General features: G+C 38.2%; 1 protein-coding gene across 9 annotated transcripts in view; it reads left to right on the plus strand.

The window, feature by feature from the left end:
* Positions 1–1,220: 1,220 nt before the first annotated feature.
* The window catches only part of kdm2aa (lysine (K)-specific demethylase 2Aa), a 31,215-nt gene continuing 10,208 nt past the window's right edge, over positions 1,221–22,227 (plus strand). For 2 of the 9 annotated variants that reach the window (XR_015475885.1, XM_087236283.1), the window contains exons 1-16: positions 1,221–1,484; positions 9,473–9,611; positions 9,703–9,781; positions 9,883–9,929; positions 10,009–10,187; positions 10,278–10,384; positions 10,612–10,705; positions 11,607–11,760; positions 11,978–12,093; positions 14,992–15,118; positions 15,217–15,443; positions 15,644–15,721; positions 17,500–17,751; positions 17,832–17,948; positions 20,952–21,038; positions 21,801–21,827. Coding sequence is in view for 8 of the 9 variants with exons in the window: in XM_087236283.1 (XP_087092409.1) it covers positions 1,443–1,484; positions 9,473–9,611; positions 9,703–9,781; positions 9,883–9,929; positions 10,009–10,187; positions 10,278–10,384; positions 10,612–10,705; positions 11,607–11,760; positions 11,978–12,093; positions 14,992–15,118; positions 15,217–15,443; positions 15,644–15,721; positions 17,500–17,751; positions 17,832–17,948; positions 20,952–21,038; positions 21,801–21,827 (1,872 nt within the window). In the remaining variant the exon portion in view is untranslated. 9 annotated transcript variants of the gene reach the window in all.

Consider the following 22,227-nt stretch of genomic DNA (forward strand, 5'->3'; position numbering starts at 1 on the left):
GTGCGCTGACGGACTTTAAGGTTAACAACAAAGAACTAAATCTCAAAGTAACGTCAACAATTTTACCTGTAGACATTTTTCATTCATTCATTCATTTTCTTTTCAGCTTAGTCCCTTTATTAATCAGGGGTTGTCACAGTGGAATGAACTGCCAACTTATCCAGCAAATGTTTTACACAGCGGATGCCCTTCCAGCTGTACTGGGAAACACCCATACACTCTCATTCACACATACACTACAGACAATTTATCCTACCCAATTCACCTATAGTGCATGTCTTTGGACTTATGGGGAAAGCACCTGGAGGAAACCCACGCGAAGACGGGGAGAACATGCGGTAGACATTTTTTGCTCACATATTTAAATACAACACTATAAAAAGACAAATTGAAGGTCTTGAGGGATTCAGTGGTGAATTGGAGTACATTTACACGACCATGATGTACTAAAAAACAGAATTAATGTCTTTTTGCATTGTTTCTACTTGAAGGCTATCAAAATGATCTCAGGTCACAGTCACACATACTCTTTTTTTTTAAATGCATGCAAAGCCAATAGTTGGCAACAGCACTATGCACCTGTACACTTAGCTTTAGCCTGAACATGTAGTAGTTATGCACATTATCTGACATATTTCAAATGTCTTCACATAGACAGTGATGGTATAGTTTTAAAAGACTATACTTTGACTTGTGTTATTAAAAACTGCATTATCATGCCTATGAAATGGTGAAAACAATGTGTTTTTTAGTTGAAAGGTGTGTTGTGTGAGGGTTTTTAAAGGTTTTGGTGTCACGGCTGCAGTGGTAGTCTTGAATAGGCTTATTTTATTCTTTTATCCTCAAGTTATTTTATATTAGTGCAGATTATTTCTGATTTCTGCTGTTTCTGATCATTTGCTTAATGTAGATAAGTAGCAATAGTTTTGGTGATATTTGTCTTTAGACTTTTATAATTAGGAGGCACTGGAGGTGAATTTTACAGTTGTCTAACTTGAATTAATCTCTAGATTGAGGCTAATTGTGAATAAAAGCCGTTGTGTAAAATCGGTGTTGTTCATTCTTTTGTCCGTGCTTTAAGTCGATAGACTTGTTATTAATTTATATTCATATGAGAAGTTTTCTGTGGAAGGTTTTTGGGCGTCATCGACACGTTTAATCCAATGAGCAGCTGCGCGTCGGCTAATGATTGACCAATCAGCAACTACTTCCTGATCTCTGGGGTTCAACGAAAAGTTTTACCATGCGGAGTAACACGGGGACGGGTGGAGGAGATAATTCAATGTGTACAATTACTCGGAGTGTTTTCAGACAACTTATTAGACTAAAGGAAATCTCGATGACACCGTGAAAAACTTATGCGAAGTAACACCGACCAAAACCCAAAGAAAATGTAGGTTTCTTTCACCAGACGGCCAAAAGCGACGGCTTTATACTCGGTTATGGACGTGATGTCCGCTGGCGATGCGACGTCAAGATCTAAGGTATGTAAAATCTATATTTCACTTGTGATGTTACTTCTAGTTAAAGTCTTTTTATGCTTAAAATTGTTAAAACCGATTGCGTTCATGTTTTATATTCGATTGGTTGGGAACGCGACGCTTCCAGCGCATGTAAACCAATCTTTGTGTAGATGTTTTGATCGGCGTGCATCAGTAGCCAACAAGAGTTCGGTTTTGTTGGTCACGTGCATTATTATTTGCTTCTTATCACCGCCTCCCCCTGGACTGACAACAACATTAGCCAATAAGAGTGAAAGCGGTGGCGTCGCATGTGTTTGTGATTGGACGCTTAACCTCAGATGGGCGGTCCTTGCTTCGTGGTGTTTTTGTGACGGTCTGAAAATGGCGGCGAATGATCTACTACGTTAACTTTGTCGTGAATTCACACAGTGGAGCTGTGTGAAGCTTAATAATGCTTACTTTCATGTAGGATAAAAAAAGTTACTAGATGGGTTTACTCGGGGTGCACAGTCTATCTGTAAGCAATACACGAGGACTCCTTTTACCGCTGGATTTCCCCCACAGTGAGCCCGAGTTTAAGTCTTGTGGAAATATGCTTTATATTTTAAACTTGAGGTGGATTTAGCGTATGTTGGTCGATAAAAATACGCTGCTCATTTCTCGCTTCACTCTTTATGGTTGACTGTAATATTAGACGTTGTACATATAAGCCGTATGTATAACCAATACTCCATATCGCCTTGTAATTTATTATTTTGCGACTAGATAGCGGATGGCTACGTTACGTTAACGTTAGCTGTTGCCCGTCACTTATTTAGCAGCGTTCAGCGTGACTACCAGGCTAAATATCGTTTTATTTATACAGTTATTTTCCCATTTTGTGTGAGAATGTAACGGTAGTCTTGTGTAGTATTGAAGAACACATTGAAATCGCCAAAAACGGAGCTTTTATGTGAGAAGCTGCTAACCATATTTAAAAACAAGCTGTATTAATGTGAAGTATAGCTATTTTGAAAACAATGACACTGTAATGAAGTGACTATCAAGGCCAGTTTTGCGTTTATTTCTAACGGGAGTATCTGACAGAAGCGCGTTCACGATTTGCCCGTGCACCGGCGGGCTGCGCGCGAGACTCCATCCTGACAATGGACGATCACAAACCGCGCTACAGCAAGCGACTGGTAAGTGCACACTTCATAGTAAGGAAAATAAAATGCTTTGCTTGAAGGGTACGCTGTGTTTTGAACAGTGGAGTGTCCCGACTAAGCATGTTGCAGAAAACTTTGGCTGAAGCTGCAGAAATGTTTATACACAAGTGCTGTCAATTGAGTGGCAAGACTAATCCTTGTTGAGGTTTTTATTATTCTGGACATGTCAGTTCAAGCTGTGTTGAAACCTTGTCTTGGGGAAAGTTTTGATGCAGAATATATAGAAGTTTTGACTGGCAGAAGGACCACGTGACCACAACAACCAGTTTTATGATCTGAAAACATTAGTATTCATGCATTCTTTCATTTTCTTTTCCACTTAGTCCCGTTATAAATCAGGGGTCGCAATGTTTCATAAAGTTTTTTTTTTTTTTTTAATTATGATGTCGATAAACAGTTCTGAGGAATCCTTGATGTCCTGGCAAATGTGCATGACATGCTGACACATCAGGTAGCTGAATCTTTAATTTGTAACTATGTTTAAGTTTTAAGCCAATTAGATGTGATTATTTTATGTAATTGTCTTAAATGCGATTAAAAACTTGAGATGCTCATTTTTTATTTTTTGCAATCAAACCATTGAGTCGTGTAATTCTTAAAGAGTACTAAACTCAAGTTCCCAGTCAAATTCTGTTTATTTAATCTCTTAGGTCACTTTTGCTCTCTAACTGCGTTCACACCGAAGGCGGCGAGAGCATCAAAATTCAGCACATGAATCTCTTATTTAAAGGGCCATTGGAGCAGATCTGTTACATTCCTACATAAAAACAAGCTTTTTAGCGTGAAAATGTTGATCAAACTATTTAACTATGGAAGATCAAGTTGTTGCTTGTGGTGTGGCTTTGCTCCACTTATTTAATATGGCTCCTTGTCTGAAACATTGTGAAGCAGCAATTCTGTTTTGTATTGTTGTTATAGTTAGCATGAGATTCCCGCTTATTTAAGAAAAAGAATAACATCAAAGCACATCAGTAACTCCCCAGTTACTTTTTTTAATCAGGGTTATCGCACGGTCTTAAAGTCTTAAATTTCAAAAACAACATTTTAGACCTTAAGGTCTTAAATTCACTGAAATATTTGGTTGTATGTCTTAAATTATTTTAGACAGGTCTTAATTTCACTATGTTCAGGTAAAGCTACCCAATCTGGCCGACACCCAATACCAAAAAAAGTCTCAAGTCTCAAATGTCTCAAAACATCTTTTTTTATATTTAACTTTTTTGTTGCAGAGAGATACAATTCACAACAGCTGTTGACTGCAAATTCTTTAAATTAAATTCCCGAATCAGGGAAAGAAAACTAAAGCAACACACCCTTTACATGATCTTGCATTAATACAAAAACTATTTACAAAAGTAACCGGGCCATTAAAAAAATGCTTGTGTTTAGCTCTGTACAAGTATAAAATTTAATTCATAATGGTATTAAAAGGGTTTTAAAAATACTTAAATTTGGAATGCAAAAGCCCTGGTAAGGTATGTCCCTGTAAGAATACAGTGTAAATAATTGGAAATTAGGCAATCACAAAAAATCAAACCCTTGGGTATAACTGTGGTTAGAAACAAAGCTCACAAAACTGTGTTCTCTGGACTCCTCCCAAGCAGTGGACATCTACATTTCGACTAGTTTCCGCCGAACCACGTCATTGCTCATTACCATAAAGTTGACTTGATTTTAACTCTCTCCCCACACTGCGAACAATTTTCAAAAAGTAATGCACATCTTGGCGTTTCCATCAACCTATTTTTATTTTATTTATTGTATTTATTTATTTCATTTTTTTATTATTATTATTAATTTTATTTTTTATGCGCAGATCCAAATTGCACAAAAAAATGTTGGATGGAAAGTAGCTATTGTTGTTCTACAAGTGAACAATTAATAAACCAAAAAAAAAATTGTTTTGGTAATTTGCAGCTAAAGTCTGTCCATTTGCTTCCGTCTTTATAGTGTCAATATCGGTTTGGAGAGCATCAACATACTGAAAAAATTCTCAGCAGCTTTTGGTTTATTCATTTGTTTTTGTAACAACCCCTATAAAACCTCTGTTGAATGCATATTCAACACAATTAACACTGACAAGAAGAACCCAAATTTAATAAAATGAATTTATATTTTTAAATAGTTCAATTAAAACCAACGCAAATGAAAGTCTCTACTTTAAAATTTAATTTCATTAATGTACTGATTATTTGTTACTGATGCACGTCTTTAAAATGGTCGAGTGATTGTTTCCATGTTGTGGTTCTATTGTTTAAGGTTGTGTTTTAAGACTCATGAGTTGCACATGAAATAAAAGACAGTGTCCGTTTTTCTCGAGAGACATGCATGAGAATTTTTCTAAAGGCTAAAATGGTCTGAAATCATCAGTTTGCTTGGTTGCCCAACTATGAGTTTGGGATGGAGAGTACTAAGGAGGCTTGGAGAGAGTGTTGTGTGCAGGCTGGAGAAGTGATTAGATTGGTCCAGCAGACCATGTGATCAGACATGCGGAAACGGGGAGAGTGGGAGGGGGGGCACTGCAGAGGCGAAAGGATGACAGAGGAGAGCAGACGGCAGATTTTCTCATTTTAAGAGGCTGGAAGACATGCAGGGATGGAGAACGGACAGGAGGTGCTCACGCTTGTTGACGGGGGGATGTTGCTGATGAGACGGAGAGGCAGGAAGAGGAAAAGCCAGCAGGGGGATGAAGATGTGACACTGAAGGTGCGAGGTGTGTAGTGTCTCATTGCCCTCCACAAGGGCTTCCTCCTAGCGCACTGCAGTCTAGGGCCTGGCTTGATGAAAGATAGGGAGGAAATAGAGCGTATAGTTGAATGGAAGAGCACAGATGAGGTGTTAATCCTTTGACTAGTTGTGTTGCCGTTCATTTTCCTCCATTCATACTGGTTTATTGCGTGCTTGCTTGTTTTGAGCTTTGGGTGTTCCCTTACTGTGTTGTTGGTGTCAAATGAGGACACTTTGTAGTGTAACTTGTTCAGTGTCACTCTAAAGGCATATTCGCTGCTTTAGTCGCCTGGAGATTCTGTCGTGAGTGGGAAAGATTGAGAGATGCAGTGATGCAGCAGCAGAGGCTGGCAGGATTTGCGCACCGACCCAGCGGATGTGGAAACTGCAGCTGTTTTGACCAAGGATGGACTCGGTTATTGAAGTACTTAAAAACTGTAGCATTAGTAGACCATTTTTGCATCTACAAATGTTTGTTTTTATTATGTTTTGGTTGTTTACAAGTGCGTTTTGGGTGGTGCCTTGCAGTCTGATTGGTTAGGGTGGATACATGATGACTGAGATTTTGACAGCAGTTTAATGTTGATTTAATGAAAGCTCTTCCATTAAAAGCAATTAAACAGAACTCTGTTGATGTGCTTGAACTGAACACAGGTGATTTTTTTTTTTTTTTTTTTTTTTAATTTTATTTTAGATAAAGAGTTCATGTAGTTGACTACTTTGTGTTAAGTGATTATGTGAAGCTTTATTTTGATTCGTTTTTGGAGAGAAGCATGGTTCAGTCAGTCTATCAAAAGGTGGATTTGCAAGTTAATTTTGGATGTTAAAACAAATAACCCAAATACTGCACAGTCATGCTCATTTCATTGATTTTTTTTTTCTTGCTTTTTTTCTCTTGTCTTTGAGAGGGTGTGACGACAGGGATTTAGGAAGCGTGTGATTGGCTAGTGGCTCCACATCACCATAGAGACATTGAGGGCAGAGGCAAGGGCGAGCAGAGGAGGGTCTTATTGTTTGGTTCAATGTGTGCTTGTTATTGTTACTCGCCTTCTGCTGATGAAGAGACTTGCGTCATTCAAATTGTGAACGAGCTTCATTTTAGATGCTTTTTGTTTTCTTAGCGAAATTCTGCTTGAATCTATATAGTTTGTACACAGCCATTTAAAAGTTGGAGATCAGCAAAATCTAAATTAGACCTTTACATTGCTATAAAGCTTTTTATTTGAGATAAATGCAATACTTTTTAAACAGTTGTAATATATCATGGTCAGTCGTAGTTTAGATTGAATGTAAAACACTGAATATATATATATATATACACATACTATATTAAAAATATATCTGGCATTTTAGGAGCCATATTTCATAGTTTAGTTCTAGGTAATTTTCATAAATCTTTTTTGTTATGAAATACTGTTCTTGCTGATTTGCATGTCATATACTTTGAGTACGTTTTTTTTTTATAATACACATGAGTTTATAGTGTTATGTGCAGTAGCTGGAGAGCACAAGCTTTTGACCGTATTCCATATTGGAGTCATTGTTCATCAGGCTGGAACAAACAATTGGTATTTGAGTGGAATTAGATGACATTGGCTCATGTGGATATCAGATGTGAAAATAAAACGAAGATTCATTGAATTAGATAGACTCTCGTGTCGTGATCAAGTGTAAGAGCACAACTACGCGTCAAGACTTTTGAATTGAACTTTATACTTACATGTACCCTATAGGCATTATGAGATATTGAAAACTGCATTAAAGATGCTGTATGTAAGTTTTTGACTCCTCTAAAGCATAAAAATACCATTATATATTTGCAGATATTTCAGAAACATGCCAAGTGAACATTGTTGTTCATCTGAAAAACTATGCTTAAGTCAGATATTCTGATTTGAAAAGGTGTGTTACATGCTGGAGCGCTGTCTTTGTTTTGGTTCTTTTAACCCACCAAATGCTAGTTTAGCCAATTATATTTCAGTACCCCAGAGTTGCCTTGATAGAAAAACAGAATATTTTATAAATTCGGGGTCAGGCATGGTTCACTTGGCCAACCCTGGCCCGGTTGGAAGAGGTGTGCCAGAGCGCGGTTCACTTGGGCTTTGGTGCAGTACGCTTATAGTGTGAGTACAAATCGTACCAGTGCCCGAAACTGAAGAAGAGACATGACTTTTACGCGATTTGTTTTATATGGATCTATTATTCATTCTTGCTGTTCAATGAACGCAAACTGTCGTAGATTATTAAAGAGGCAAACCCCTCACTGCATGACAGCTGCACCTTTAGCAAACCTCCTAATTCCTGCAGCATGAGGACTTTATGATTGTTTATGAGTGTCAAAAGTGGCGGATCTGTTCGGCAAAATATTTGACTGCGTGTCACCGCATCCCAAACCACTAAACCGATATAACTAAAGAAATCTTCACTGTGCTCAGCGAAAGCACTTACTGTACAGTGCATCATCGATGATTTAAACGTGCCCAGGCCCGAATGTAATGTGAGTGCGGGTCATCAGAGGAGACGGGAGGGGGGACAAGCATGCTTTATCCCGGTTCAAGGCAACTGTACATAGTGCGATTACGCACTCAGTCAGGAAGGCTCTCAAAGCATGCATCCAGGACCGAAATGCGACCGCCGACGGACAGTAGCAGACTCGGAAATGAGACTGATTCAGAGTTCCACATGAGGTGGTTATTAATTGGCAAATATTACGAACGTAAACATTAGGTGAGCAAGTTACATTGTGTAACCCTGTGTCGCAACAACAAGCTACGTGATGACATGCACAGTTAAGAGCAATTTGGCTTTTTGCACAAGAAGAAACACGACAGAAATTTAAATACAGCCATTCTGAAGAACACAATAGTGCACTCAGTCAAGAAATGGTGAGGTTAATAATCACATTAATACATATTAAAACTCTTTAACATTATTACATGTAGATGCTGAATCACTGATATGTGTTGGTTTTAAGTCACACTTCTAAAGTTCAATTTTAAATGGTTTATTTTATTTATTTAAAGTAAATGATCTGCTGCTGCTTTCAGTATATGGCAATAAAGTGACTTTTAAACTCACATTTATTAGCATTTAACACTGAATAAAACACGAGGTGTACCTGAGGTGATCAGTTTATTCTGTTGTTCATCTGTGAGAAACCAATTGCCGTTTCTTATATGTCAGTTTCCGGTGTTGCTTTGGACAAAACTCCTTTTAGTATGGAGAATATTCCTTCTATCGTGTGCCATTGCTTTTATTTAGAACACCATTTAAATCAGACACCATTTAAATCAGCCTGTAGTCTATCGTCAGACTCGCTCCTGTTGGTCCTCAATCTGGCAACCTGTGTTTGCATTTGTTTTGATTCAGGATTGCAATACCTAGTTCAACCACTGGGTGTCAAACTTACACACTGCATTTTATAATATTGAAGGTTAAACAGTTCTTTACTTGTAATAATCTTTCAGGATATTACTGTTTCCTTTAGTTTTAATCAAATTAATGCATTCTTGGTTGTAAGAGTTTACTTACAAAAATATATATATTAAAATATTTTAATCAGTATCATTGATTTAATCATTGAATCAAATTAATGCATTCTTGTAAGAGTTTACTTATAAAAATATTTTTTCAAGCATCTCTGCAAAATTGCATCCCTGCTTTTAGGATTTGTGCATAAATGAACTCTCATATGAAGAGATTTTCTATATTAAACAGGAAACAGAATGTGTCCGTTGGATGTTTAGTGTTTGAATGATCCTAAAAACCACAACAACCATTCTACTCCAAGACTTCTCAACATTGAGTCATTAATGATGTTTTATTAGTAGTTGCTGTGTGTGGGCTAGTGCTTGTGATGGCTGTAAGTTATGGAGTTTATGTGTGAGATTGTGGGCAAATGTGTCTTTTACCCTAGTGTAGGTGTGCGCTCAAATAGCCTGTCAAGTTGGAGCCGTGGTGATTATACAACATTTGTTCGACATTCAGAAGGAGTGAGTGTATGCGGAGGAATACTGTTGCTCTGGCATTGGCTTTTCATTGTTTCTTTCTCTCCCTCTCGCTCGTGTCTTACAGCGGTCTGGCACGCGGAGGCGTTACCAAGACGATGGCATTTCCGACGACGAGATCGATGGAAGGAGGACTTTCGATCTGGAAGAGAAGCTACACAGCAGCTTCTTCAGCTCAGACCGAGTCAAACGCATGGAGGGCAAAGGTGAGAGACTTTTTATAAAACTCTTCAAACATGCAGCTCCTTATGGAGTGCCTAATTTACATGGCCTGTATTTTTTTTTTTTTTTTTAAAGATTTCTCTTATGAGTACGTCCAGAGGCATGGTCTCCGGGATCCTATCATCTTTGAGAAACCCGAAGGTCTTGGCATCAAGTAAGAGATTGTGCTTTTTTACTCTTCCTCCAATCTCATTACTCTTCTACATGAAGTTTTAGATTTTAATCTAATCTAGGTTTATAATCTTTCTGTTTCAGAATGCCAGATCCAGACTTCACAGTAAATGATGTGAAGTTGTTTGTAGGTAAGTGTTTTTGTGATTGGTGAATTTTAACGTTGACGGACATTGGTTAACCTGCTTGCTGCTCATCTCTTTTTAATAGGAAGTCGACGGATAGTTGACGTGATGGACGTGGCTACTCAGAAAGGGACGGAGATGTCGATGGCCCAGTGGAGGCGCTACTACGAGACTCCTCCCTCTCAGAGAGAAAAGCTTTATAATGTAATCAGCCTTGAGTTTAGCCACACTAAACTAGAGACCCTTGTCAAAAGACCCTCCACGGTAAGCACCTCAACACTTTTACATGCATATAAAAAAAGGTATTGTTATTTTGGCCAGTGTGTGATGGTGGGACTTTCCATATTGGTGTAGGTGGACATGATTGACTGGGTGGACAACATGTGGCCTCGACACTTAAAGGAAAGACAAAGAGATTCTACAAACTCTATCATGGAGATGCAATACCCCAAAGTGCAAAAGTGAGCAGTTTTTAAGATCCTTTGTGTATTAATTTTACTTCATATTATGTAAAGTTGATAATATAAAGAGCCGTGTTATCAGGATATAATGAGGCTACTTTATCGGTCCAGTTTGTATGGCTCATTACAAAGGCTTATAATAATAATAATAAATATTATTATTATTTTAAATAAAAGATGTTGTGTATTCATACCCCCATTCCCATTTGTCTTTGTCATGTGTCCAGGTACTGCCTGATGAGTGTGCAGGGCTGTTACACAGATTTCCACATAGACTTTGGAGGCACGTCTGTGTGGTACCACATACATAAAGGCTGCAAGGTCAGACGGGACATAGTATTGGTTTTAAAGGTTTTTATGATCCAAAATATACTCCTTAAAAGGGACCTATTATGCAAACATTTTATAAGGGGTTTAAACATGGTTGTGTGGCAACAGTCTGTGAATCTAACCAGCTTCTAATAGTAAAAATGTATTGAAATTGTTGTAATGATCAAACTCGATAAGAACAGTTTGCACACACTTTACATGACAATTTCCATTGTACGTCATCAGAGAGGGAAAGCCCCGCCCATTAGTGACGATATCTTTCTCATTAGCATATGTCATTCGTCAAGCATTAGTAGCCCTGCCGTCTTTTTAAAAGGGCACAATCTTATTTGATTTAAAGCGACAGTCACCTAAATAGAACAATTGGGATCAAAGCCTAAAAGGGGCTGTTTTAAAGAGTTATTAAACATTATTTGTGGATTGTATTGAGTTGAAACTTCACATACACACTCTAGGGACATAATAAATAGAGACATTTTAATCTTGTTAAAAAAAAGGCATAATAAGTCCCCTTTAAAATGTAGTATATGCATTTTTTTGCTGTAATTGATTTCACTGAATATATTTTTTGGAATCAATTTAGTTGCAAAGAGGCAAATTTTTACTCCAGGCTTCCCAGTGTCGCAAATACATGAGAAATCATCCTGATGCTGATTTGGTGCTAACAAAATGGCAAATTATTATGTGTGTATTAGTTGTGTTGCTTATTATTTTTTATGGAAGCAGAGATAAATAGTACATGAAAAGGAACAGCATTTATGCTAAATTAGTTTTCATAACATTTACTTGAATTCTAAACATTTTTGCTGTGACATATTATCCTTCCCTGCATCAGCTTGCTATCAAAATATTTTTGGCCTGATTAAGTGTGATTTGTCTGCGTCTGCTACAGGTGTTTTGGTTAATCCCTCCCACGCCTCAAAACCTGGAGCTTTATGAGAACTGGGTGTTGTCAGGGAAACAAGGCGACATCTTTCTTGGTGATAGGGCCACTGATTGCCAGAGGATTGAGCTCAAGCAGGGCTACACGTTCATCATTCCATCAGGTAAGCCTGAAGGACATAATCAGAAACACTATAATGCTGTTTTGGTATGAATGGCTAGAATTTTACACATTTCATAGTTTTTGTATTGAATGAATGATTGGTTTTAAAAGTGTGCATCTGTGTGTTTTTTTTTTTTTTTTTTAAATGTGTAATTAGGGATACTTTTGGGTTTAGTGCATAGTTATTGCCTTCAAAACTTAAGTTGTTGTTGTTTTAGGCTGGATCCATGCTGTGTACACACCAGTGGACACGCTTGTCTTTGGTGGGAATTTTCTTCATAGTTTTAACGTCCCCATGCAATTGGACATCTCCGGCATTGAAGACAGGACACGGGTGAGGACTACGTTTTACTAACATTTTCTGTTTTTGGATCGCTTTTAGGACATTTTGTCATTATTAATCAGAAGCTCTCACACTGGAGAAAGGTTTTTGTAGTTGCTATAACCACTGATAGATGTACCCATTAGCTCCATGAGAACTAAACGCCTTAAGGTGTGACAAAATAGGAACTGCGAATGATGTATGTGAATGTTAATTGACTGAACGCAGGACTTAAAAAAAAAAAAAGATCTCTTAACTATCCCACCCTTATGTGGTTTTAATCCTTTTAAAGACTTCTTGTTGCTGGGACTCATCAGTATCCATAGTAGGAAAAAATTACTATGGAAGTCAATCTGTCAAACTGCAATCAGAACTTTTCAAAATAACTACTTTTGTAAAAAACTTATGGCCCTTTTCCACTGACTGGTACAGTACGGGTCACCTTTGTCAGGCTTGCGTTTTCGCTACTGAGGGTACTCTTTTGGTGGCCGACAAAATATTTCAGTCGACGTCATTCTCGCTTGAAAAAAAAATGTCTACACTAAAGCTGTACAGGTTGTTCACATCATATGAGAAGCACTTCTTACAAAACAGATGCTTTATACACACAAATACTTCTGTATGAATGTTTATTACTAACTTTTCAATGAACATGATTTGATTATAACTGCGGATGCGAAATAGCCTTCTGTTATACCTGCAATTATCTTAAATAAATAAATGCAACATTTATAAACAAATACAGGCACTTACAGTCTCCGATATGTTACCAATTAAAGAAAAACTACACACAGCATACATTTAGTCCTTATTTAGGTTCAAAAACAGCACGCAACATAACCCACAGTCGGTGCAAACCTCTCGTCTGTGTCCGCAATCTTCACCAGCACATGTAAGCTCTGTTATAGACTAATTCTGTCATTCCAAGTTCATAATAGTCTAAAAGGCGATGATAAACATGGCTGTTTGTTCATGATTCAGGTTGCTGAAACAACTTGCTCCTGTGTTTTGTCGGGCTTCTCCTTTGTTCTCGCTTCACTCTCGCGTTTGTCCTTTTCTTTCTGAAAGGATCAGATGACGGAGAGGCTTCAATAATCACGCACATGTTATTATCATCAGCTCAAGAAATTTGTTAAATCAAATATGGACGCGATCGAGAGCTCCCTGAAGAAAGCGAAAACTGCTTGCACTTTTTGACTGCCTCGTAAAACAACAACAGGACACGGCAGATTTTGTTCTACTTGGCTTTGTCTGTGCATCAAGACAATGACGAGGTTTGTTTGAGCTGCGGTCATTCATGGCTCGTTATTATATGCAAATAGTTTTACAATGTAATCTCTCGGCTGTGTATTTAAAACATGGCAGTTACTTTGTTTTCATTCTGGCTAGCTTCACAAGCTCGTGGCGTATTTCTTTAACCAATCAGCGTTCACCCTTTCGAAAGGGTGCCAAAAAAGTGGTACGGTTCGGTTCGGTACACCTTTTGACAGTGGAAATGGCCATAAAAGCATACCGTACTGTACCACTCAGAGGAAACAGGCCATTAGAGCCCCTGTTGTGCATTAAAGAGGGTCATATTTTGGTTTTGGGGGTCTCCAACAACAGGCTAATATGCATGCAAGGTCCAAAAACACTTTCATTGTCAGATGATATGCATTTATTTTACCTAATTTTCCCGACTCTCATATGATTTTTTTCAGGGATTCATTTGTTTCCAAACTCCTCCTTACCGCGATGCTTATCTGCGTTGATTGATAAGTTAAATTCTTGGTGATGACAACCGTAAATGTGTATGCTGCACAGAGAAAGGAAGTAGGACTTTTATGTTATGTCAAAAGGTCACTTCCGGTGTGAGCGGGAGTTACTGTTTTTGTTTGTGAACGGCCATGGTGGTCATGCAATAAAGGGGACGAGTTCAGAACTGTTGTTTTCATTTAGTAACAGATTAGTCCGATGACCCAGTCTGTTGTGATTGGTTGACTGCGTTCAGCTTGAGACAGAGAGAATTGCCCACCATGGTTTATCAACATATTTGAAGTAGAGTGCAGAGTGTGTGAGCCCAATGCAGGAGATAACCAGGATATTGCTCTATTCTTAACCATAAGTAAAAACAGTCAAGCTCTGATAAAATCCCATCAATAGTCTTTTCTGGCCCTTACTTTAACAAACGTCCCAGGAATCCCCCGTTGTAAGCATGTAGATTGCTGAAGCATTCTAAAAATGACGGGAACACAGCACAAGGCTGCGGCTATAATGCTGAGGTATTTTTGCAAAAATAAACTTTAACCACTGACTCTTCACAGCCTCATCTTTGGGTAGAGAAAATAACACTAACTTTCCCTCACACCTCAGAGCACATCGTTTTTGTGACTTGATTTAACTGGGATCTGCTACAGTGTTTGTCTTTCACTTTTTCTTTCTACAGTGTTTGTGGGCATGGCTGGTGGTTTAAATTTTCCCGGGTCCTCGCACGCAACAAATAGGTGGGGCTTTAGTTCCCAATCGACGTGTCACAGACACGGCTTAACAATCGCTGAGATTCATTCAAACCACTATGAGTCGACTCGTTTATAGATGAATCAGTTGTTTAAACGCAGAGCACTTTCAGGTTTAAACCTCAGCTGGATATTTCACTTCACTTAGAGCTGTGTTAAACACTGCATGGAAGGTCATTTTCAAAAACCCATGATAGGGGCTTTTTAAAAAGGTTTTGAGCAGGTAAAGGAGGAGTAAATTATAACAGTTTTTTTGCTGAAATAACCTTTTACTAGTTAATGAGGGGACTGTTCTGGTGGCAAGTTCCTATAAGTACCTTGTGCAGAACCTTGCAAGAACCGTTTTGGTTGGAAAATGTGTTTCATGAAAATAATAAGAGCCTCGTAAATCATAAGAAGCTCTGGTTGTCTTCAGGTGCCTGTGAAGTTCCGCTATCCGTTCTTCTTTGAGATGTGCTGGTATGTGTTGGAGCGTTATCTCTACAGCTTGACCAACAAATCCCACCTCATCCCGGAGTTCCAGAAACACTCCCTGGGCATTGGTCAGTGCATCGACTACATTTTCACATCCACTTTAGATTTGCTTTTAATGAGTTTAATATTAACAGATTTATTAAGCTGTCCTGAATTTTCCGCACAGGCTTGAAGCGGGAAAACTCTGAGGTGCTGAATGGGCATGCAAAAGAGGAAAGAGATGAGATGGATCCCCCCTCTCCCCCTAGTGCACCAGGGTTAAAGACTCACTTGACTGCTTTCGAGCTGGAAGGCCTGTGGAGGCTGGTAGGGAAGCTGGAGTCGCTGCCCTCAAATAAGAAGTGTGTGCCTTCAGGAATACACAATGCTGCTGCCCTGCTGCTGGACATACGGGTCAGAACTTGTGCATATTGTCATTTACATGTACTCGTTATTCTTTTGTAGTCATTGGTGATGTTTCTAAAACTGTGTGGGTTTGTGTTAGAAATGTGATGCAATATACAACGTAATTTGAATTATTTCATAGTAGGTTTTGTTTATGAAAGACCTGATTGGCTTTTTGAAATATGATGAAATGTTTGTTTTCCATTTAGGCATTGTTAAAAGAACATGCAAATGACATCCCTAAGCTCTCTTACACTGGAAGACCCATTGTCAGGTGGCCAAAGAGGGTAAGATGACAGAATTGGTTTCCTCTTTAATTTGCTCCTTTTATCTGACCTTCCAAAAAAACCTCAAATAAATAAATTTTAGTTTGACCAGTTTTATGATTTTTGACCACTTTTATGCTATATACATTGGTCTAAAATCAGCATAATGAACATCATGGTATTTTCTTTTTTTCTTTTAATTTATTTGTTCTGACTAGAACTGAACAAAATAGTGAAATAAAAGTTATCAGATTTGTGTGAGAACAAATATCACATTGCACCGGCTGCAGATTTAATAAATAGATATATGCTCTGCCTATTGACTTTGTCAGCACATACTTTTATCTTGTCAGCAAGTAGAATTATAAATGTACTAAGACCCAAATGTTAGTACTGTAATTATACATTAAATTACATTTGCTCTTTTCTTATTGCACTGAGAAATGGTGTGCAAACGTCATTAAGTTTATATTTTTTAAATCTGTTAGAATAAAATACTAACAGTTATTAATTTGTAGTCAAGATAGTGGGAATGTGGCCTGTGGAAAAAATCTAATAGATTTTCTTAGCACATTTTTCAAAAGATGGGGAAAAATTTTAGATTTACACATGCTCTCAGAAATGGCTCGATTTCACAATAAACAACAATGAATTCGACATAAAATCTAGAGGTTTGAATCTGCACTGGTCTCAGTTCAGTTACAATTATTATGCCATTGATACGGTTCAATTTGATATCTCTGCATCTTGGTGCATTGACGATACTTTCCAAAAACAATTTGATATTTCACTTTGCAAAGCAATAATTCTTGTATTAAAATGTATAATTTGTTTATATATTTGTAATACAATTTTTTCCTTTAATACAAGCAGTAAGATATATGAACTGCACCTTTAATTTTACCTGCTCAAAGAGAACACACTTTTTAAATCAAACAAAAGTCAAGTGCATGCACGTGAGCATTTATAGCAAATATACAAATGTAAATGTTACTCTCTTGCTTTTTGAGGATTGTTGAGAGTTCTTAAATGCCTGTGATTGATCACATGCTCAACAGAAAAGGCTGCGATTGGCTCTTACAGTCAGCACTGCTTTGGTGCTGTACAGCAAACAGTGACACGGACACTGATGTTAAATGGCCACTATGATCAGCTGATCCATCATAGATGACAACGCGTTAGAGAAAACTCGCTCTGCAGACACGATTGTCTCTGGATCCACAAGTTACATTATTGTTGTAACAGCCGAGAGAAGAGATAAAACGTTACTTCACCTAGAGTGAGAGAGAGAAAGCTAGGTTCTGATGTACTTCCCTGTAAGTGATAGACTGTCCAGCAAACTTGCAAGCAGTGAACCGATATCGAATTCCTCGCATCTGCATCGCAGTGCATCCAAGAAACAATTCATTTTGACACCCCTAATAAAATCTTTGACATTTTGAAACACTGATGCAGTTTTGTCGTGTAAAACATGTTTACCACTTTTTTTTCCTCATTTATGATTCATTCTTTCCAGGATTTTAAATTCCTGTGAAGTATTATTATTGCTATTTTATTTATTTTTTCTGTATTTTTATATTGTAAACAAAATAATAAAAATAATAGATTATTGTAAAAAATGTAAACTATCATGCAGTCGTAGTTTTGACATTCATTATTTGAGATTAATGCGGCAATGCAGAATGTTATTTGATTTGGTTCATTTTCTTTGCTGCCTCATCTGATTGTATCTAAACCCACCACACTGCTTATGTCTCATTCTTTTCTCTCTCTCTCTCTCTGTTTGTCGCTCTCCCCAGCCTCCCTGGTACCAGCCCCCTCCTCCGCCTCCACCTGTCATGCGTCCCAAGCTGGCGACCACACCTATTGTCCCACGGCCTGTCAAACCAGCCTCCAACATGTCGGTCCTGCGCCGGCGCCGCGTGCGTTGCAAACGCTGCGAGGCCTGTCTGCGCACAGAATGTGGCGACTGCAACTTCTGCCGAGACATGAAGAAATTTGGCGGCCCTGGCAAGCTCAAACAGACCTGCGTCCTGCGGCAATGTCTTGCTGTGAGCGTTTTCCCATTCAGCATCTTTGTTCTTTTGTTTTCATGTATTGATTAATATCTCTTCCCGCAATCTCTCAACAGCCTGGTCTGCCGCTCTCTGCTGTGTGTGAGCTCTGTGGCGAAGGGAATCAGGAGACCAGTGAAGAGCTGATGGAGTGTTCCAACTGTGCTCAGATTGCACATCCCAGCTGTTTGAAGGTACAAACATTATTACCAGCTCAGTCCAATACTATTATTTTATATGATGAATTGGAAAGCACTAAAACATTTTTTAAAAAGGAGATTAAAACCGCATACTAAAACATAAAAATAGACTAGAAGTACACTACTGAAGACTAAAAATACAGTGCTGAAAACTCATCTATTAACCTGAATTATCTTCATCTTTGCATACCCACTGTACCAAACTGCTATAACAAAAAAACTCCTACTTAATTAGAAACAAGAGCTTGATATTATTTTCATCAAAAAGCCAGTGGTTATGTGAACATAACATTCTTTTTTTTTCACACATTTGTTTATATATTATAGAGATGAATCTATTGAGGGCTTTAATGATGCAGACAGCAGAAGCTTTATTAGGTTACTTTCACTTCAAGACCTAACAAATTGTTCTCCGTTTCCAGTTTAGCCATCTGTCTGCTCTTTTCTTTAATTTCAATGTGGACATTTTTGAACATCTTTAGATATACAGCAAGTGTTGGCTTAACCGGTTTGCTTAACCGACAACTGCCGATCGTTAACCAAATATTAACTGTTAACTGGTCAGATTAATTTTAAATCTAATTTAATGGGAAAAAATGATGTCTATTTTGTGTCTGACATGTTAAATATTGCATTTTAAAATACTGATTTATTTTAACATGTAAACATATTAACAACTGAAGATCTTCACGCACCTGCAAACAGCGTAGAAAAAAAGAATAAGCTAAATAAAAAGAACAAAAATAAGGCCTGCCCTAGATATTTTTCACTGAAATAACAAATTTTGTTTGCAAAACGAAAACACTGACTAATTCTTTTTAACAACCGGCATAGGCTGTTTTTGTTTTTTTTTTTTCATTCGTCAAATCAAAATAGCAGGCTACCTCAAATCAATCGCTCTGGAAAATATGCCTTTTAATTTGTGCTCGGCTGTAATTCTAATATCACAAATATCATAAAGCGTCTGGTTTTACCTTAGAGGATCTGTGCTTTCATTTCCTCTCACTCGTGGTTCATGCGCGCGCACCGTGTGATGAAAGGCAATAACAAGGCTCATATGTTGACTTTTTGTAAAGTATAGGCTACTTTAGCAGATAACAATTTAGTTGTTTGCATATGACATTAATTTGCATACATGTTTTATAAGCTGTAACATAAAAGCCTCAGTTTGGTGCCGAGTTATCATTTTGCAAAAAGCAAGAAAATCTTTGAATTCGTTTGATTCGTAGATTATGTAGGCTGTCTTAAAAATGCATATTTTATAAGAACTATTAATAACTGTAATTTTCCATATGGACAAAAGGTTGGTTTGTTGGTTGTAAACTAAATCATCACAACTATAGCCTATTTGTTTTGTTTATAAGCGTTGCCGTTTCTCTCTGATGGAGAGAAAATCCTGATGCTCCATCTTGTGGCCGGCATGTTTTTTTAAAGCAGCGCACATTTCAGAAAGTTTTGTTTTGTAGTTTCTTTCTTCAATTGTGCAAATAAACAAAAGTGTTTATAATGCAGATCCAGGACAAACAGCATCCCCGCTGGTTTGTCATCAACTCGTCTGTGTTAAATTGACCAGCAATATTCTTCTTTTATTCTGCTTCTTTGGGAAAATATGTTTGTACGCTCATGTGTTTGCTCGTGTTACCATCCAGCAAGTCAGATATGTTTTGCACATAGGGTTGGGCCGATAGACGATGTCATCGTTCTTCGCCGATGGCCAATAGACAACACGATGCTGAGCCCGCATCCCCGATTCTCCGCCCCGCCCCCGTCGCAAACCTGCTCACGAAAAATACACATTCAGGGCCCCGTTTACACTATTATGTTTTAGTGTTAAAATGGCATTATAGAACGCAAATGATCCACATCGTGTTTTACCTAGCATTTCTGAACAGCCCTCCATCTGCTGAAAACGCACATCATGTGACCAAACACACACACAGACACAAGTGGTGCTCACTGCAAAGCCACAAACACACAAACAGCCGCACACTGTCATGCGCTCCTCTGAGCTCCAGAGAGTAGTGCACGTCGGACAGTTTATCAAGGATGTACCACTGGGTTGCATCTCACTATAGTTGTGAAACGTGATATTCAGACATCCAAAGTCTCCCAGAAGTTCCGGGAGTCTCTATGCATTTGCGGGACTCATGATGCCTGCAAACGAGTGATAAGTCGAATCGTTAAATAAGTCGCGCACCCTTCTCACAACCGGATCCCTCCTCGCTCTTCAGACACATCCAAATTGGTCGACATCGCACAACCCTAGTTGCACATTTATAAAGTCCATTAAAAAAAATCTATTTTAATCGTTTAACTGACACCATTAATTGGTTAAAAATGCATCCTTTTGGTAAACAGTGAATCGGTTTTTATGAGCATCCCTAATTCAGATGTTCTTATCATTGACCTCCCGCCATGCAGATTACCTCTGTTTGCTTCTCTTTTTAAATTGTCCCACGCTATTATCTTTGTCTCACTTAAATTTACAGATGAAAATGTCAATAGATTCTCATCATCATTTTGTCATTCAAAGCAGACTATTCAGTTACCTTCACTTTTTTTATTGTAATTGTTTTACTATTTAGTAGGCTTGAATGTTAGACGTTATACACTGTACACCTCCAAACTTGGTATTTTATACTGAATATTAAACTTGCAATAATTAAACCTGCATTTAATTAAACAGTTAAAAAATATATAATTAATGCAGGTTTGATTAATGTAACTAATATTCAGTAGAAAGTACCAAGTTCTTACTGTCATTGTAAAACAATATTAATGCGTCTAAGCATTTTCACTGAACCTAAGTTTGTATTTATATGAAGATATTATGCTTTCATAACATATCACTGTTGCTGTTTTCATTTGTTGTTCTCTATGCTTGGGATGTTTTGTTCAGGTTTTCTGTTTTTGATTTGAGCACTACTTGATTTACTGGAGATATTATGTTCTCCAGCAGTTTGACTATTGTAAAACTCCTCTCTTCTGTCTGTGTAGACGTCTGGTGAGGGAGTGGTGAACAAAGACCTGCCGAGCTGCTGGGAGTGTCCCAAGTGTGTTTTGGGAAAAGACACCGATTCTGAGGTAACATTTTTACAAGTCAAGCGTTCGCCCACACACTGATTACCATTTTTATTGAGGATTTCCCCTCACGTTTGAACACACATTCAGGCCTTTGAGATGAAGGAAGCTTTTCCCCTTTGTTCTAATGCTACTAGCTTTTGCAGGCTTGCGTACACTCATTCACACCCTGTAGAAAGGCGCATGCTGAGAGCTTACTGTGTTGTACACACCGGGATCTGCGTGTGTACCAGTAACGCTTGTTTCCCTGTGTGCCAGTCGTCAGGCAGCGGTGATGACATCACGGCACAGGATGGGTCAGGGGGGCGAGGGGGCGAGGGCGGGGCGTGGCATGGGGTCGGGCGGCCCCCCTCTTCTCTCTCTCACGGCTCGCTCCAGAAACGGGCAGCAGCCCCTGAGCAGCGGCTCAGGAAGAGGGTGAGAGGATCCGCCTTCCTCCCGCCACTGCAGCCGCATGCACAGCCGCTCCCATATGTCTCTCTCTGCCTCCTACAGTAAACCCCCCTGTAATGTTCCACCTTTTATTTGTATTTTTTTTAACTTTATTTTTCTGTTTGTTTTTCGTCTCCTCCCGCTCTCTCTTTGGCCCACCCTGCCCTGTTCATCATCATTATCATTGTGCCCCATCACTGCTATGACTGACCGAGGGTTTCCCAATCAGCTTTGTGTTTTTGCGGCTTGTGTGATTGCCTTCACTGATCCTGATGTGTTCATCTTTTTCTGTTCAAGTTCAGATTAAGAGGGGGTTTTTGTTCTGTTTTGCAGATTAAACTGGATGGTGGTAAATCACATGTAAGTAGCATGTTTGTTTTGATTTAATAATGCTTGAATGAATTTCTAATAAAAGCACTTTATATATATATATGTTTGTAAAATTCAAAATAATCTTGTCATAATTTGTCATTTCCACAAACTAATTGGATTATTATTTTTTTAATAATTATTTTCTTTTAATGATCAAGAATAATATTTTAATTTTAAACTGTTTGTCAATGTCATCTCACACACATAGTGTTTATTAGGATACATCACCTATGGTCTGGATATTATAGCTGCAAAAGTATTTCATTTTCAGTGCATCTGAAGCTCTAGAAAATCTGATTTGAAAATTCTGGTTTCATAAATGATTGAAATCTGCTAACGAATAGCTTTTGACTAGTCTTGCTGCATTAGTCAGTGCTTGGCTGTACAT

The sequence above is a fragment of the Danio rerio genome, chromosome 1 (assembly GCF_052040795.2).
Source record: "Danio rerio strain M-AB ecotype USA chromosome 1, GRCz13ab, whole genome shotgun sequence".
NCBI lineage: Eukaryota > Metazoa > Chordata > Actinopteri > Cypriniformes > Danionidae > Danio > Danio rerio.